Source organism: Phragmites australis, chromosome 20 (assembly GCF_958298935.1).
Source record: "Phragmites australis chromosome 20, lpPhrAust1.1, whole genome shotgun sequence".
Taxonomy (NCBI): domain Eukaryota; kingdom Viridiplantae; phylum Streptophyta; class Magnoliopsida; order Poales; family Poaceae; genus Phragmites; species Phragmites australis.
This window is the reverse complement of record NC_084940.1, coordinates 14,082,378-14,099,056: the sequence shown is the minus strand read 5'-3', so window position 1 is coordinate 14,099,056 and position 16,679 is coordinate 14,082,378. Positions and strand designations below refer to the sequence as shown.

The 16,679-nt window shown below is 46.2% G+C and overlaps 1 protein-coding gene across 1 annotated transcript; it reads right to left on the bottom strand.

The window, feature by feature from the left end:
- Positions 1-74: 74 nt before the first annotated feature.
- LOC133901960 (ubiquitin-conjugating enzyme E2 36-like) lies at positions 75-9,039 on the bottom strand. The gene is made up of 8 exons (XM_062343517.1): positions 8,918-9,039; positions 8,821-8,848; positions 8,461-8,547; positions 2,052-2,110; positions 1,598-1,639; positions 1,449-1,522; positions 467-564; positions 75-383 (listed from the first exon to the last, which is right to left on the bottom strand). Exons 1-8 carry the CDS (start codon positions 8,951-8,953, stop codon positions 346-348), a joined length of 462 nt encoding a protein of 153 aa, XP_062199501.1. The 5' UTR covers positions 8,954-9,039; the 3' UTR covers positions 75-345.
- Positions 9,040-16,679: the final 7,640 nt, after the last annotated feature.

Below are 16,679 nucleotides of genomic sequence, written 5' to 3'. Positions count from 1 at the left end.
GATCATTACATTTTAGTTAAATAATTTCGGCAGACTTGTAGACAAAAATACAAAACTACAAAACAAGGACAAGCACACACATAACTTCAGGATATTTATAATAAAAGGATCTGTTCTCTGAGGAACCAGACATACCAGAGAAACACTTCGCATGTATGAGGGTTCATAACAGCCCAACTATAGTAATATACAGACTACAGACTCGAGTACACACCATGGAAGGATAAAATTCCAGAGTCCACTCCTCGACCCCTTCAAATTCAAATTTAACCAGCCAATGGCCGGTCAAGTTCAGCTCCATCGCGCAAAGATTATTACCTAGGAAGCGACTGTATCGCGCAAAGCTCATTCTCCGCTTCCATATACACGGGTCCATTCTTTGGCTGTGCCATACAAGAACACCATTAGTTGACAAAGTCAGCTATATCCTGCATCTAAAATTTGACAAGATTGATCGTCGCTTCACCTGTTTCTACAGCTTCCGTTTCATTGGCCTTCCAGTGCTTTGCAACATTGTCAGCAAGTGGATCGTCAGGGTTTGGAGCACTGAGCAGCGCTTGAATGCTGAAGACCAGAAACATCAAGTGCAAAGAAGATGAGCAGGTCAGCTAAAAAAACTTGACCACAGGGAGAAGACATTCCGCTGGCTTCGTGTGTGCGCGCCTTACAAAAAGAAATGGGGGGAGTAAAAGCCAGCAGTTCTGAAGGTACTGAAACAGATATATGAGCATAGTGCATCCCAACTTGTCTGCTGTGTGTATTTGTGCATTGTGTTAGTGATTGAGAGATGTCCAGATATAAAAAAATGCATGCACTCTTGCTGTCGCTTTGGTCGGCGCTTGTGCTTGCGCCTTGTAAAAACTCAACCCTGCCAGGCCTTTCTACTTAATCGAAACTTGTTCAGATGGGTGCTTTGCTCTCTGTTGATTCATCGAAAGAAAGAAAAAAATACACGGACTAGGCAGTATGTGAACAGATTGTGAATGGAGCAAACATGCTGCAGATGACTGATCATAGATGGCTACAGGTATCAGTCTTGCCGTTGTGTGGCAAATAATATGTAGCAGTGGCAGCAAGTGCAGCCTCCTCCACTACAATGTACAATTCGTGCCATCCACTTCATGACAATCTGACAATTTATTATTTCAAGGCTCTTTGCTTAGTAGATTTATGCATCTTATATGATCTTCCTACTTTTTAGTGGCCAAGGACCTCCAAAGGGCAAAACAAGCTTTGAAGGTGTGCATTTGGCACTATGTAGTATCTCATAATACCATAAGCTTTTAATGACCAATAGACCAAGGACATCAAAAAGCACTTTCAGGAATATATAGTGAAGCTGTTACATGGTTTGTACTTCCAAGAGAAAGTAAACTTCTCTGCAAACAAAACATGCCAAATGACCAAATACACTAGACTAGCATGAATACTGAAGCAGAAGCATTCACCTCAAAAGAACCGTCCGGATCTGAAGGGCAGGACTCCACTTGTCCTTTAAAATATCAAGGCATATCCTACCAAGCTGTATGAGTGTAAGTATTAAGCAGCGTAGTATCTCCTAATGCCATAAGAGAGAAGCCAAAGATAACAAACTTACCTTGTCAATGTTAGGGTGATAAATTTTCGTGAGAAAGCGAACCTGTTTTCAGTAACCAAACGAAACTTTAGAAATCACTAATGTACAAATTCCTGCAGATCATAAACCAAACTAACCATCACGATCTGAATTTTAAAGTAAACAGTATAGGACAATTCTAAGTTGGTAGAACAAAAGTATGGATGCTGCACTACAAGTTTGCTAAACTCACTGAAATTAGCAAGAAAATTTTACATGGCTGGCATCACTAAAAGCATCATATGATGATCAATTGAATATGAAGTGTAAGTCTAAACCTCATTGGGAGGCAATACAGACTCCTGAACTTGATGCATGCTACTACTTGGTCTACATGAAGCTTGACAAACATAAGCAGATTATTTCGTATTTACTAACAATTTTTTAGAATCATAGTACTGAAATACTAGTCAAGAGTGCAGTAACAACAAAGCACCTTTGGTGGAGCCATTGGATATTCTTCAGGCAAGAATAATTCGAGCTTGAAAACTCCTCCTGACAAGTAGTCCAATCAACAGTTATCAGACTATTGGAAAGCACAAACATGAAAATAACATGTGCATGCATTGTTTTGACTTCTATGAATAGGAGAATGAGGATACATTAGTAGTGGCCACAAAGAGCATACACTAATTGTATGTGTTCTTCACTCAACAAGAGCTATTAACTTGTTTGGCCGATTGCCCTTGTTCAACCAACATCTCCTTCACTCAGCCCAAGCCAACGACTTCTGGATTGCATTGTCTGGTCTCTACAACGCACTTCAGCTGTCTCCTTCAGAGCCCACCCACTGCCACTCAACTCCATCTGCATCGCTGTTGCTAACTTCTCGCTGGGCTGCACTCCAATGCATATTTGCCACAGTCAAATCTGTAACATAGAAAATCTTGGGTGCCACTGATAGGAGCACGCCTTCGTAGGTTGTAGCTGTGGGACACCAAGGGCCGAGGCTTCAGCCCCAGGCGACGTGGAGCCGTGGTTGGTGGCGAGGGAACGCCGGCGAGACGGGAACAGGAGGGAGGCAAGAGGAGCAGAGGACTAGAGAGAGAATAGATAGATAGAAGTAGATGAATTCTTGCTTGCTTTATTCATTGGTGTGCCCCATATAAATAGGACAACCTCAGACTCTCTTTCCTTTCCTAAACCAACTCGATCTCCTACGATTTCCTAAACAAACTCAATCTCTTTCCTAACCGACACATATCTCTTGCCTAATCTCTACCTTCACATAGCAAATCCGAAAACAACCTCAATCGACTAGGACTCCTAATCAGGCCGGCTGCTGCGGCTTGCATCGGTTGTATGTCTTGCCAACCATAACATCACTCCCTCCCTCGGCAAACAGCTCGTCCTCGAGCTGAACCGCCGGCTCCCAAGTTGCATCCGTAGTGTCAAGACCTTTACAACGCACCAAAACGTGCCAAATACCGCGTCGGAGACTTGCACAAAGCACTTGAGGCTCGGCCGCTCTCAAGCAGAGGCAGGGCTGGAGGACCGTCTGGTGGAGGGTCGTGGTAGCGCTTGAGTAGGCCTACATGAAACACGTCGTGCAACCGGGTGTCGTCATGAAGATGGAGGCGGTAAGCGACGGACCCCACCTGAGCTGCTATCTAAAAAGGCCCAACAAAGCGAGGCTCGAGCTTGCCAGTCGTATGGATTGACAGCAACTGCATCTGCCGATGGAGTAGTCGGAGCCAAACCCAATCACCCATAGCGAAGACGACTTCGCGATGTTGAGCGTCATAGTAACGTTTGTTGTATTGTTGTGCTTGGAGGTGCTCGCGGACGACCACCAGAAATTCATCATGATCACGAAGCATGTCATCGACCGCACCCACCTTTGCCGCTCCCTATGTCCATGGCAAGAGTGCCAGCAGGTCCTAGCTGTAGACCACACGAAATAGCGAGGTACGCAGAGTTGAGTGAAAAGACATGTTGTAGCAATACTTCACCCAAGGAAGCCAATCCAGCCACGCACGAGGCCGATCTCCCGTGATACACCGGAAGTACATAGCAATGACCTTGTTGACTGCTTCTGTTTGCCCATCAGATTGAGGATGGAATGACATGGTCATGTTAAGGCAGACACCAGCCAACCGAAAAAGATGCCTCTAGAAGTGACTCGTAAAGACAGGTTCACAGTCACTTACAATGGACGTCGAGAAGCCATGAAGGTGCACGATGTCAGTGAAGAATGCACGTGCGATCGAAGCAGCTGTGTAGGGGTGGCCGAGCGCAATGAAGTGAGCATACTTGGAGAAGCGGTCAACAACAGTGAGGATAACCGTCTTGCCGTGAACCTTGGGCAATCCCTCCACGAAATCAATGGAGATATCGGCCCAAACACTAGAGGCAACCACCAAGGATTGTAATAGGCTGGCCGAGTGCTGGGTCTTTGTCTTGTTGCGTTGGCAGACGAGAGACGACGCATGCACAGAGAAGTCACGGACGAGCTGCCGATCATGCGGGACATAGAAATCGGCCCGCAAGCGCTGGAGCGTCTTTTGAGTCCCTTCATGCCCTGTGCAATGTGCGGCATGCAGTAGGTATGGTAGCAACTTGGAGGACGCCGGAAGGAACACGCGACGGTCATACATGATAAGGCCGTCGTGGAGTTGCCACGGTTCGCCCAGCTCCCTGGCGGCAATCTTGTCGCGTATCGCCATCATCTTTGCGTGAACACCCATCTTGTGATGGATGTCAGTGAAGATTTGGAACGTCGGTCCCGAGATGGCCAATTATGCTCCCTGGTTAGCGTCACGGCGGAAAATAGCATCAGCTACGGTGTTGAGGCACTCCGGCCTGAACTCCAATCAAACCCGAACAACTTGTTGATCCACTGATGCTGCGAAATTGTTGACAAGCGTTCGTCGAGGATGAACTTGAGGTTGTAATGATCCATGCGAATCCAGAACTTGTGCCCCCAAAGATAGGGTCTCCAGTGTCCGACGGCCTGCACCAACCCAATCAACTCGCATTTGCATGCGGCGAGCTTGACGTGGAGAACCGCAAACGGCCAACTGAAGAAAGCCAAGGCCCCAGCGCACTGGTGGAGCACGACGCCAAACCCTGTGCTTGAAGCGTCGCAGTCAATAATGAAAAGCTTGGTGAAGTCTGGCAGCTGCAACACTAGTGCAATGGAGAGGGCATTTTTAAGGGTCTGGCATGCCGCAAACGCCTCTGTTGACCAGTGAAACGCCTCTTTTCGAAGATTTGTCAGTGGCGCTGCGATTACACCAAAATCCTGGATGAACTTGCGGTAATAACCCGTGAGTCCCAAGATGCTGTGCAGGCCGCGAGCAGAGCGCGGGCGTGACCAGGAGACCACGGCTTGCACCTTGTCACCGTCTATGGCCACGCCATTCGCCGAAATAATGTGGCCGAGGTAGGCGACAAATGATGCGGTGAACAGGCACTTGGACCTCTTGAGGAACGAGTGACGCCACAGGAGTGTGAAAACCGCCCAGACATGCTTGAGGTGCTTTGACCAAGTTGAACTGTAGATCAAAATGTGATCAAGGAACACAAGTACAAATTGGCGCATGAAAAGGTCGCAGTACGTCGTTCATCAAAGCCTAGAATGTTGCCGGTGCATTAGTTTACACGAAAGGCATCACCAGGAACTTGAAGTGGATGTGGTGCATGCGGAAGGTTGTCTTCTCGATGTCGTCGGGGTGCATGCGCACCTGGTGATACCCTGAGCGAAGATCCAACTTAGTGAAGTAGCATGCACCGTGTAGTTCGTCAAGAAGCTCATCCACGATCGAAATGGGGTACTTGTCCTTTATCGTCCGCTCATTGAGCGCACGATAATCGACACAGAACCGCCACGAGTTGTCCTGCTTTTTGACAAGGAGGACCAAAGATGAGAACGCTGAAGTGCTAGGACATATGGTACCTTGGGATAACATGGTGTCACATTGTCGTTCGAGCTCGTCCTTTTGTAGCTGCGACTAGCGATACGAGCACACCGCCACAGGTGCGGTGTCCGGCAACAGGTGAATCTGGTGATCACGTGAGCGCTGAGGAGGAAGACCAGTTGGTTCTACAAATAAGGCGTCGAATTCCTGCAACATCTCGTTCAGATCGTCGCCACGAATGGCCTAGGCTTCCATACGCTGGATGTCCTGCCAAGGGGAGCCCAAACCCTTCCAGAACACTCGACGATTGCCACGCCAGAAGGCCATGCAGAGGTCATCGAAGTCCCACAAGATCAGCCCGAGGGTTCGTAGGTATTGTACCCCAGGACGAGATCGTAGCCGCCGAGTAGAATCGTGTAGCAATCCACCATGAAATCCTCCAAGTCAATGCGCATGAGCAAGTTAGCGCATAGACCTATGCACCCAACCCTGTCTACATTTGCCACCGCACATGCAGGCCAATATGGGGCCTGACCGAAAGGCCAATGCGGTGCGCAAGTGTCTCGTTGATGAAGTTATGGGTGGAGCCGAAGTCAAGTAGCGCCAGGAGTTCATGATTGTTGATGATAACACGAACTTGCATCGTCTCTTCCGCCCGAATGCCTGTGAGTGCGTGAAGGGAGATGACGGGTTCGTCGGCGCACACTGTATGGGCATCATCCGAGCTATCAGCGTCATCGTAGTCGGTCACCTCGATGTAGAACAGGTGCTGCCAGCGATGGCCACAGACGTACTGTTCATCACAATTGTAGCACAAGCCTACTTGCGACGTTCCACCAGCTCAGCAGGGGATAGGCGACGGAACGGCTATGGTGGAGGAGATGGTGCCATCGGTCCGGACCCTTGCAGACCAAGGGACTTAGGTGCCATTGAAGGAGCTGGTGATGGTCTACCGGATGCCCGTGTAAATGTACGTGCAACCGCTGCGACCCCATATGTAGCCTGTGCACGTCGCTCATGCGCGAGCCAAGCTCATTGCCATCTGCAAGTCTGGTGGGTCTTGAAGTTTTCCACATCGATGCGAATACGATCCGGTAAACCTACAGTAACAAGTTAGACCTGCTGTGCGGTGGAAAGGGGATCTGCACAGCATAATAGGGCCTAGAATTGCTCCATGTAGGCTTCCATTGTAGTAGAGAACGAGACACACCAGTTCACCCAACAGATTGTTCCGAAGCGATGGCCCGAAGCGAAGATGACCGAGCTCCTTGAAACGCAGCCATGATGGCATGCCGGAGTTCCGCTGCAGCATGAAATACCAATGTTGGGCGTCGCCAACTAGATGTGTTGCTTTCCAATGTCCATTGGCCATGAAAGAAGTGCTCGCAGCAATTCAGCCAACCAAGTGGATCATCCTTGCTATCGAAGGTTGGGAACTAGAGCTTATGAAAAAGAGGAACACCTATGGTGCTGCTTGGCTGGCTATGATCCTGAATAACTAAGGGATTTGGTGGGTGCATGTTCGGTATGGCTGATGGCGAGGGTGGAAACTGGTTGTGGTGGATGGGAAGGTGGGGTGGCTGTGGTGGCGTAGGCAAAGAATGCATCCCTAGCATGCCAAAGACGCCTATGGATGGTGGCAATGGGGATGCCGGAGCCTGCAGCAAGGTGATGACCGGCGATGTAGTGGATGATATGGTTGTGGCGCTGTTGGTCGATGCAGAGACAACCAGTTGCTAGACCGATTGCACCAAGGCCTCATGGGCACGCTTCAGGTCGGGCTGTTGAGAGGACATTGCTACCAACTGTTGTGCCAATTCGCCGATCTGCTACTGCACAGCCTGCTGCATATCTGCCATCATCTTGGTTAGGTTCTCGATGGCCGGAGAGTGAGCGCCCTCACCGGAATCAGAACCCAGCATCTCTGATACCAAATTGATAGGAGCACACATTCGTAGGTTGTAGCTGTGGGACACCAAGGGCTAAGGCTTCAGCCCCCAGTGACGTGGAGCCGTGGTTGCTGGTGAGGGAATGCTGGCAAGACTGGAACAGGAGGGAGGCAAGAGGAGCAAAAGACTAGAGAGAGAGTAGATAGATAGAAGTAGATGAATTCTTGCTTGCTTTATTCATTGACGTGCCCCATATAAATAGGACAACCTCAAACTCCCTTTCCTTTCCTAAACTAACTTAATCTCCTACAATTTCCTAAACAAACTCAATCTCTTTCCTAACCGACACATATCTCTTGCTCCTATAGCAAATCCGAAAACAACCTAAACCGACTAGGACTCTTGATCAGGCTGGTTGTTGTGGCTAGCGTCGGCTATATGTCTTGCCGACCATAACAGCCACAGTCATCTTTCACACCACTGGTGGTCCCATTCTTCACCTACTGCTGACAAGGACCACACCACTGATTGGTGAAAGGAAGCCATAACAGTCTGATTTGGAGAAAGGACGTGCGGGCCAAACGACCAACAGGCTAATGAAGAGCTTGCCAGAGAGGCAAGGCACAGCTTGGTGGTGGTGATTGTCAGCTGAGAAAGGTCAGTGTGAGAGGAACAAGGTGATGTGCTCATAGGCGTCGAGGGAGCATGTGACAAGATAGAATGGAGGTGCAATGGCTATGTTAGGCCATGAGGGAGGAGGGGCAGAACTTAGAAGAGAAGAAGAGCATTGGAGCGGTGCACTTGAGTTTTCTGGAAAATGTTTATTCACAAAAATCTTTACATTGCATAAATGCCTTGCAGACATGGAGGGGATGCTAAAAATCATAATGAAGCAAATTTTCGATGGTATTAAAAAACCAATGATACTGGGTGGTATTTGAGTACGGTGGTAATTTTGAATGGTACGGAGTTAAACTTTCCGATAATTCTAAGGCCATCTACCATTTCTAAATCCAATTAGAGGACCATATTACCAAATATCTTAATTTCTATGGCAACTAAAATAAAGAACAAATGAAAGGAAAAGATTTCTTACCCTCATAAGGCGACTGCGACGGGCCAAGAATCATGACATTGAAGTAGCGCATGTTCTCCTCCGATGGAGAGGCACTGATTCCTGGAGCTGAAAAACAGCAAAGGCAAAAAAACCCAGGACCCTCAACATGCCATCCAAGAAACCCCCTACAACTCTAAAGAACAAACATGAACAGAAAAAGGGATCTAATTTTTGCACACTTAGACCCTAGGTACAATAAAATCAAACGTTCTAGCATTTCCTTAACTAAAAAGAAACACAAAAACTAGAGGCCTTTTGGTGCTAATCAGAGCGTGACATAACATATGCCCCAAAAAAATAACCCTAAAACAATATCTTATCATGGGTAGAGCATCTCACCTGGCTCGCTGAGCAGCCGCTGCGTCTCCTGCGGGAAGCAAACCACCAAATATCATCAAATTTGCATTAAATTCGAGGGGTCGAGAGGACTCCTCACCTTGATGATGCGGCGGGGGAGGTTGCTGTTGGCCATGGAGGAGATAGGAGGGGGTTCGAGCTAGGGTTTGGCCGTTCTTGGGATCGCAGGGAAGGGGGAGAAAGATGGGGGTGGGGGGGGGGGCGGCGCTGGTGGAGAAGGAAGGAAAATGGTCACCTGTGTTTCGTGTGCACTTCCGTCCCTCTAGCTTGTGGTTTTTACAGGTGTTCGGCAGGAGGGGCATTAAGAAACCTGACATGTTAACATTATTACCTTACTTATCTCAGGAACACTAGACCAGCAAATATACTACCTAATCAATGAAATCTTGTTGAGGATTTATTTCTAATAATATATCTGAAAAATAACGGGTTACCTTCGTGAGTCAGAGATCGAATATAAAGGGAGGCACACGCGTGTATATAGGTTCAGACCTCGATTGGAGTAATATTATACGTCATGTGTGGATGATTATATATATTCACTTGAGTACAGGTTATGTGATTGACCTATTACAAGGAGTAGATCGGGATCTAGTCTAACGTAGGGCTAAAGTCGTTGAGTTTCTTCTATGTCAAAGTCCTAATACTTGCCTTGAGTAGCCTTGTTGTTATCCGCACTCGAGACTTGATAAGGGCCAGCAATATCGACTTCTCGACATCTGTTTCTGAATAGAGTTAAAAGAACCTTTCAAATTTTGAAACAACGGGTATAGGAGTATTTAATGCTCGCAAGATACAGATGGGCGTGCAAAGATTCGAACGTCGCCATATCATGCCGCTTTTCACGTCAATCAAGGCGTCATAATTTTATCCGAAGCGGAAATAATTTATGAATCTCATCTTGAAGCAAGGCCTATTTAATTATTAAGGGGAACTTCACCGTCATTGTCTTAGCCTCGTTGCTTCCTCTACAGTCTCACCCTTTGAATTCATCCACCATTGCTCGCCTTCCACTCAAAGACTTCATCTTTCACTTTGGATCTTATGGTGGAAACTCTATACTGGGTGACTTTGCCTTTGGGGGTGCTCGACACTATCTCTAACATGCTGCAGCATTCAGAAGGTTTCACCTTCTTCCGTTGTGTCTGCTCCTCATGGCGTGAAGTGTGTAGGATGGCAGAATTTGCTCCTTGGATCCTGAAAGGACCGTTCGTGCACGAGGATGGCTTTGTGGAGGTCCATCATCTAGGAAGTGAAGCAATTTTCGATCTTCATTTTTGAGGTTTAGTCAGCGTAGATGATTGGGGCCTCGAACGGGCTCTTGATCGTCATCGAGAGAGGGCGTCAGATCAAAGGTAGAATAGTTAACCCAGTGACCAAATAGTTTTGTAATCTCCCATCGCTTTCCTATGATGCATTCTGGGTGAACCTAGAGGGGTTTGTAGTGCGCAAGGATGGAAAATTATTCATCATCATTGTTCCAAGGATGTCACTCTTTCATCTGCAGATGACGAAGGGAGTGCACATTTATCTTATCAACAGACCACCATGGTGGTTTCAGATCTCTAGTGGCAAGTTTTGGTGACATATTTTGGATTTTCTGGATGGAGTGGCTTCAGAGGATCCATCAAGAGCTATGTCGACATTGAAACAATCAATGCCCGAGTTTGAGATATGGAAACCTAGTTTGAATGGTTCTCGACTGCTCTTGGTCAAATCTCGTGTGTTTTTCCTGAAGGTTGGTGAGCAAATTGATGATCTAGCTGAGCACAATGCATTGACACCGGTTTCCCTCCACGCGTTCGATAATGATATTTGGGAGCCACTAGAATGAGAGGTTGTTCCTTGGGCGAAAGAAAGATCAATTCTGTTGGGCATGACCTCTGAAGTTGTACCACCAGTACCTGGAATTACAAACCCTGGTCAAATTCTCATCTTCCGTCAAGTGAACTCAGCTTACCACCGGGATTATTATGACGTGCTTGAAGTTTCCTATCATGACGATGCTTCCAGGACCATAAAATCACTTGAGGGGAATTTCAAATGGCGTTCTTGTAAATAGATATCACCAAAACTTTCTCCTTAGTCGAGTAGTAGGCTTTTTGGTATGCTTTTTGTCTGATGATTGAAATGAAATGTTGCTGATACTTTGCCTATCTAACATGCTATTGTCACTATTTCCTTATCGATGAAATAGAGTTAGCATGAGTAGATGCAATCTTGGTCTGTAGGCGTGTAGACCACCTTTAAGACTTATTGATCGAATATCCATTGATATCTAAAAACTCAACTAAATAAATTGTTAGATGTATGGCTCTTGTGTTATTACTCGATGAGACTGTAATAATAAGAAAAAGACTAGTGTAAAACTAGAAACAGAACACATGATGGTATTTTGCAAACTTTCGCTAACTTGTGTGTTTAACTGGCGTTCGAACATGAGCTCGATAGAGGACACACATGGGATCGACTAGAGCTTTAGAACCTTTTTTAGCCATTAGGCGTGAGATGTCTGATAATCTTTCATGCCATTATGCCTTATTAAGTGTAGTTGTCCGTCATCAACCCGACATATGCCTCTATTGGCTCTTATCCAAAGCAGTCGATGCAAAGCCAAATAAACTTTTCCAAAAAACATATACAAAATTTACGAAAAGTATGGTATTATTATGTAGCCCCTGACTCTATGGTTGAGGAGAAGATTACTCGATCTAAGAGTAGAAATAAGGGCATACATGTACTATTGAATATATGTGTTGTTATAGCTCTCGACTATCTACTCCATGACGAAATCGAGTGAAGAGTAAAGTTGTAGCATCGAAAGTATGCAATGTAGCCCCTAACTCTTTGCTTGATGTGATAATCAAGGCAGAGAGTAGAGCATATGCATCAAAATATACTTGACGTGGCCCCCATCTCTTCGCTCAATGACTAAATTCGAGTATAGAGTGGAGCATAAGTATTCACAGAACGTGGCTTTTGGCTCTCTGAATGGTGTGATAACCAGAGACAAAGAGTAAAGTAAAAGCATCGAATCGAAATTATATGGTGTAGCCTCCGGCTCTCTACTCGATGAATGAATCAAGTGGAGAGTAGAGCATAAGTATCGAAAGAAAACACACGATATAGCCCTTGGCTTTCTGGTCGACATGATAATCAAGACAGAAAAAAGAGCGTAAGCATCGACACATTACTCTGGACCATACGCTCGAGAGTGCAAGCCCCCGAGCTCATGGCTGTGACTATTCCACGGTCATCGAGTAAAGTCAAACAGGCAGGTAGGTGAGCATTACAAACCCACTCCCTCTCGTGCTTGTTTTCATCGCAACCCTTGATTTGACGCATCATCATGACTATGTGGTCCTCTTTACAGAGATTAGATAGGTCATAATACCACAACGACGTCTTGATTTCGCTAGACGTGCTGGGTGACCAAGGTGGCCTCATTATCACGCCCAACGATATCGGATCTTGATGGCTCCGTGTGTACACTACGACTCGTTCCCGCCGCTATAAATAGAGAGGACTCGAAGCTGTTTGTTTTTCACCTCGTCTTCCTCCTTTCTCCCTATACGCCCAGCAGAACTCATAAAGCTTGAAGCTAGGGCATCCACTCCACCGTCATCTCCCAAGCTTAGTCCAGAAAGTGAAGAGATAGGACTCTCACCCCAAGGCCCCTCGCCATGGTTCCTCCGGGAATCATCATTATTTCTTCTGATGAGGAGGAATCGATCAAAAGGCCCAAGAGGAGAAAGAATAAAACGTCCATCGGAGGTCGTCGACCTTTCACCTTCCACCTTCGACGTCTCCTTAATGGCGATACCGCGAAACGATCGACACAATCGCCAGCGATGCGAGTCATGCAGGAGGGAGATGAAGATGGTGGCGATCTAGATGAAATCATCGACCAGGTTGCAGATGAGGTCTTCAGTGATGAAACCCCCGAACCTCTGGTGGTAGAGAGAGTATGGTTGTCTTCTCCGCCGATAACCACCAGATCGCCTTCGCATCCTGCAAAGGACCACTTAGTATCGTCAGCACCGATCAACAGCTCCAGTAGGGTCTTCGCCTCGGCCACTCTCCCTGTCCCTTACGCTGGCCAACGTCCAATCCCCAGCACAATCAACTACCATTCAAGGGATGAGTATAGACGGTTCCTCGACTCGTTCAAGGGGAAGTAGAACCTGCACTATTTGCAGGAGCTAGGCGAATACTTTCTGTAAACTTTGCATTGACCACACAGGTTAGATGGAAATGAAAAGGTATGTAATCAAGTAGTTGGTAGAATCGAATGTAATTGACTTACCTGTAATTTACCTTTTTTAAGAATAAAACTTTCAGAGTTGGTCGATATTCCATGAGTGCTGGAGTATCTCGCCATATGGAGTAGATAGTTATACTGATCCTGGTCGAGTAACTTCGACTACTATGAAGGGTCCTTCCCACTTAGGTGATAACTTATGGCGTCGGGCCTATTTTTGCACCTTTCGCAGGACAAGATCCCCAGCAGCGAGTTTTCTGGGCTGGATTTTTTCACTACGGTATCTACGCAATGCTTGTTGATACTTAGCCGCTCGAATAGATGCTCGATCGCGATAGTCCTTGAGTAAAATGATGTCATCCTCTCGCAAATGCTCTTGCCCCTCCTCCAAGTAACTTTTACTCATGGTGATCCAAACTGCAACTCAGTCAGGAGCACTGGCCTCTGCTCCATAAACTAAGAAGAACGGAGTTTCACCAGTGGCCCTGTTAGTCGAAGTACGAACGGCCCATAGTACTGAGGGAAGTTCTTTCACCCAGCATTTCGAGTATGACTTTAGCCTATCGAAGACCTGAGTTTTGACGCCCTGCAAGACAATACCATTAGCACGTTCAACTTGACTGTTACTTTTTGGGTGAGCTACTCAGGCGAAACATGTTTTGATGCCAAATTCTTCGCAGAATGTAGTGAAGGTCCCGCTTCTGAACTGGCTACCATTATCTGTAATTATCGAATGTGGAATACTGAATCGAATAATTATGCTCCTCATGAACTTCTTAGCCGCTTCTACAATTATCTTTCCCACGGGTTTGACCTTGATCCACTTAGTGAACGTGTCGATAGCTATGAATAGGAATTTATAACCACCTTGGGCCCTTGGGAATGGTCGTAGGATGCCCCAGACAGCAAAAGGCTAAGAAGGAAAAATTGTTTACAGAGCTTAGGCTTGTCGAGTGGTCTGCCTTCTAAAAAATTGGCAGACCTCTTTTGACCAGCTCGGAAGCATCTTGGAGAGTAGTCGGTCAATAGAATCCTTGACGGAAAGCTTTTCCAACCAAGTTGCGGCAAGACGCATGATTACCACACATGGATGTCGAGCAATATTTTATTACCCTCTTCCAGCGTGATGCACTTCATCAAGATTCTGTTACTCCCCTTTTGGTAGAGCTTACCGTTTACCAAAGCATAGAGCTTGGACTTACGAGCAATTTTCTCTGCAGACGCATCATCAAATAGTGTCGAGGACCACAATTGGCCTTGTTTCTTCAACGCTTGTCATTCGGTAATGAATTCCGCTAGTATCCCCGACTTCACGCTTATGCGTGGTATATATCCGACGTCGAGTTCATTGAGCTTGACTGTCCATTGCACGATTCGTCCAGTGGCCTCCCTATTGTGTATGACATCCTTCAGCGGGTATGTTATCACAAAGATGATTGTATGCGCTTGGAAATAGTGTCCCAGCTTTTGAGAAGATATCAAGACTGCATATAGCAGCTTCTACACTTGCGTGTATCGTAGCTTAGCGTCGTGTAAGACTTCGCTCACGTAGTAAACAGGTTTTTGGACCTTGGCCTTTTTCTCAGGGCATTCCCATTTAACCACCAGGATCGTGCTTACAACTTGTGGGGTAGCTGCAATATACAAAAAGAGCTCCTCTTTTTTGTTAGATGGTGTAAGAATTAACGGAGATGATAAATACCTTTTTAAGTCCTGAAAGACGCACTCTGCTTCTTCCGTCCATTCGAACTGGTCATGGTTCTTCAGCAACTTGAAGAAAGGCATCCCTCGCTCGCCTATCCTGAAAATAAATTGACTAAGGGCTGCAATGCATCCTATTAATTTTTTAGCCTCCTTTAGTGTTTGAGGTGACCGCATCTGGTCAAGAGCCTTACTTTTGCATGGATTGGCCTCAATGCCTCGACTCGACACCAGAAAGCTGAGAAGCTTGCTGGACAGAACACCGAACGTGCACTTCTCCGTATTAAGCATTATACGATATTTCCTGAGGTTGTCGAACATCTCCTTGAGATCGTCAATCAAAGCAACCTCGATTCTCAACTTGACTACAATATCATCGACATAATCTTCCATATTGTGCATAATTTGGGGTTGTAGACAATTTTGCATACACCGTTTGTAAGTAGCACCAGTGTTCTCTAAATCGAATGGCATCTTCACATAGTAAAATACACCAAAAAGAGTAGTAAAAGCAGTTTCCTCCTCATCCTCTATTCCCATACTAATTTGGTAATACCCTGAATAAGCATCTAGAAAACACAGCAATATACAACCTGCCATAGAGTCGACGATTTGGTTGATACATGGAAGAGGAAGAGGGTCTTTTGGATAGGCTTTATTGAGGTCAGTGAAGTCGATGCATATTCTCCATCTACCATTATCTTTCTTGACAAGGACGGAATTTGCGAGCCATATAGGGTGACAAACTTCTCGAATAAAGCCTGCCTTAAGGAGTTCGTTGACCTCCTTCTGGATAGCTTGCTTCATATCCTCCGCAAATCTTCACAGCTTCTGCACCACAGGTTCAGAGTCGATCTTAACAGCTAGTCGATGCTTGATCACCTCCCTAGGGACCCTAGGCATATCGAACGGTTGCCACATGAACACTTCTCGGTTTGCCTGGAAGAAAGTGATGAGCTTGAATTCCTATTTGGGGTCAAGATGAGCCCCAACCTTAACTGTCTTGGCTGGCTCAGACAGGTCAAGGGGTATTGCCTTAATGCCACCATCAGTATTTTTGTCGCTGGTGTCGTCGTTGGTCTCACCCTTGGCGGTACCGTTGGACTTGGAAGTATCAACAAGACTTATAAGCTTGGAGTCCTTGTGTAACATGCTACTTTCCAAGATTTTACAACTGGTGTTAGCTACTTGTGTTCACCGGATTATTTCCTGTAGAGAAGGATGCAAACTGGGTTTTGATGAGTTCTACTCACCGGATAGTCCGATGATGAGCTGTGTGAACACCGAAGAGTAAACCAAAGCTTTTCTTGTAGAGGGATTGCAACAGTGTGTTCTGGTAGAAATAAAGGCACCGGATGTTCTGGTGTCTAGACAGTGAACATCAAAGAAATGCACTGGACCTTTTCTTACATTGCCAAGATTCTTCAGTACATAAAGGAGTTGGACTCACCGGATGGTCAGGTGTTCAGAGGCAGAACACACCGGAACATCCGGTGTTTATGATTTCTACAAGATGTGCCCTCAATTAAGGACTTCTGTTTTGAGCTAACCTGAAGATGGTTTGGAGTGAGAGAAACATGGTTGCTAGTTTTATGGTGTGCAGGTGATGGATGTGACTTGACAATCGATGGCGAGATGATCGGGGTCAAGCGGGAGGCTTGGTGCTGGATGATCAAGGAGGTCGACGGAGTCAAGGGTCATCCTAACGATACACGTGGAGGTTAAGAAAAGTATGGATGAAAACAGTGTATTGACAAAGTCAAGCAAAACTATTTTTACCTCACCCACTCCAAGGGTTACCCTTGGGTTTAGGTTTTGAGAGAGTTGCTTACACCAGTTCTGGCAAAACTATTTTTACCTCACCCATTATTCTAGAGTT

Coding starts and splice junctions, on each gene's coding strand:
- LOC133901960 (XM_062343517.1), bottom strand. CDS start 8,953: ATGGCCAACAGCAACCTCCCCCGCCGCATCATCAAG. Junction 2,111..8,460: donor GTCGCAGTCGCCTTATGAGG/GTAAGAAATCTT, acceptor ACTACTTGTCAG/GAGGAGTTTTCAAGCTCGAA. Junction 565..1,448: donor ATCCGGACGGTTCTTTTGAG/GTGAATGCTTCT, acceptor TCTGGTCTTCAG/CATTCAAGCGCTGCTCAGTG.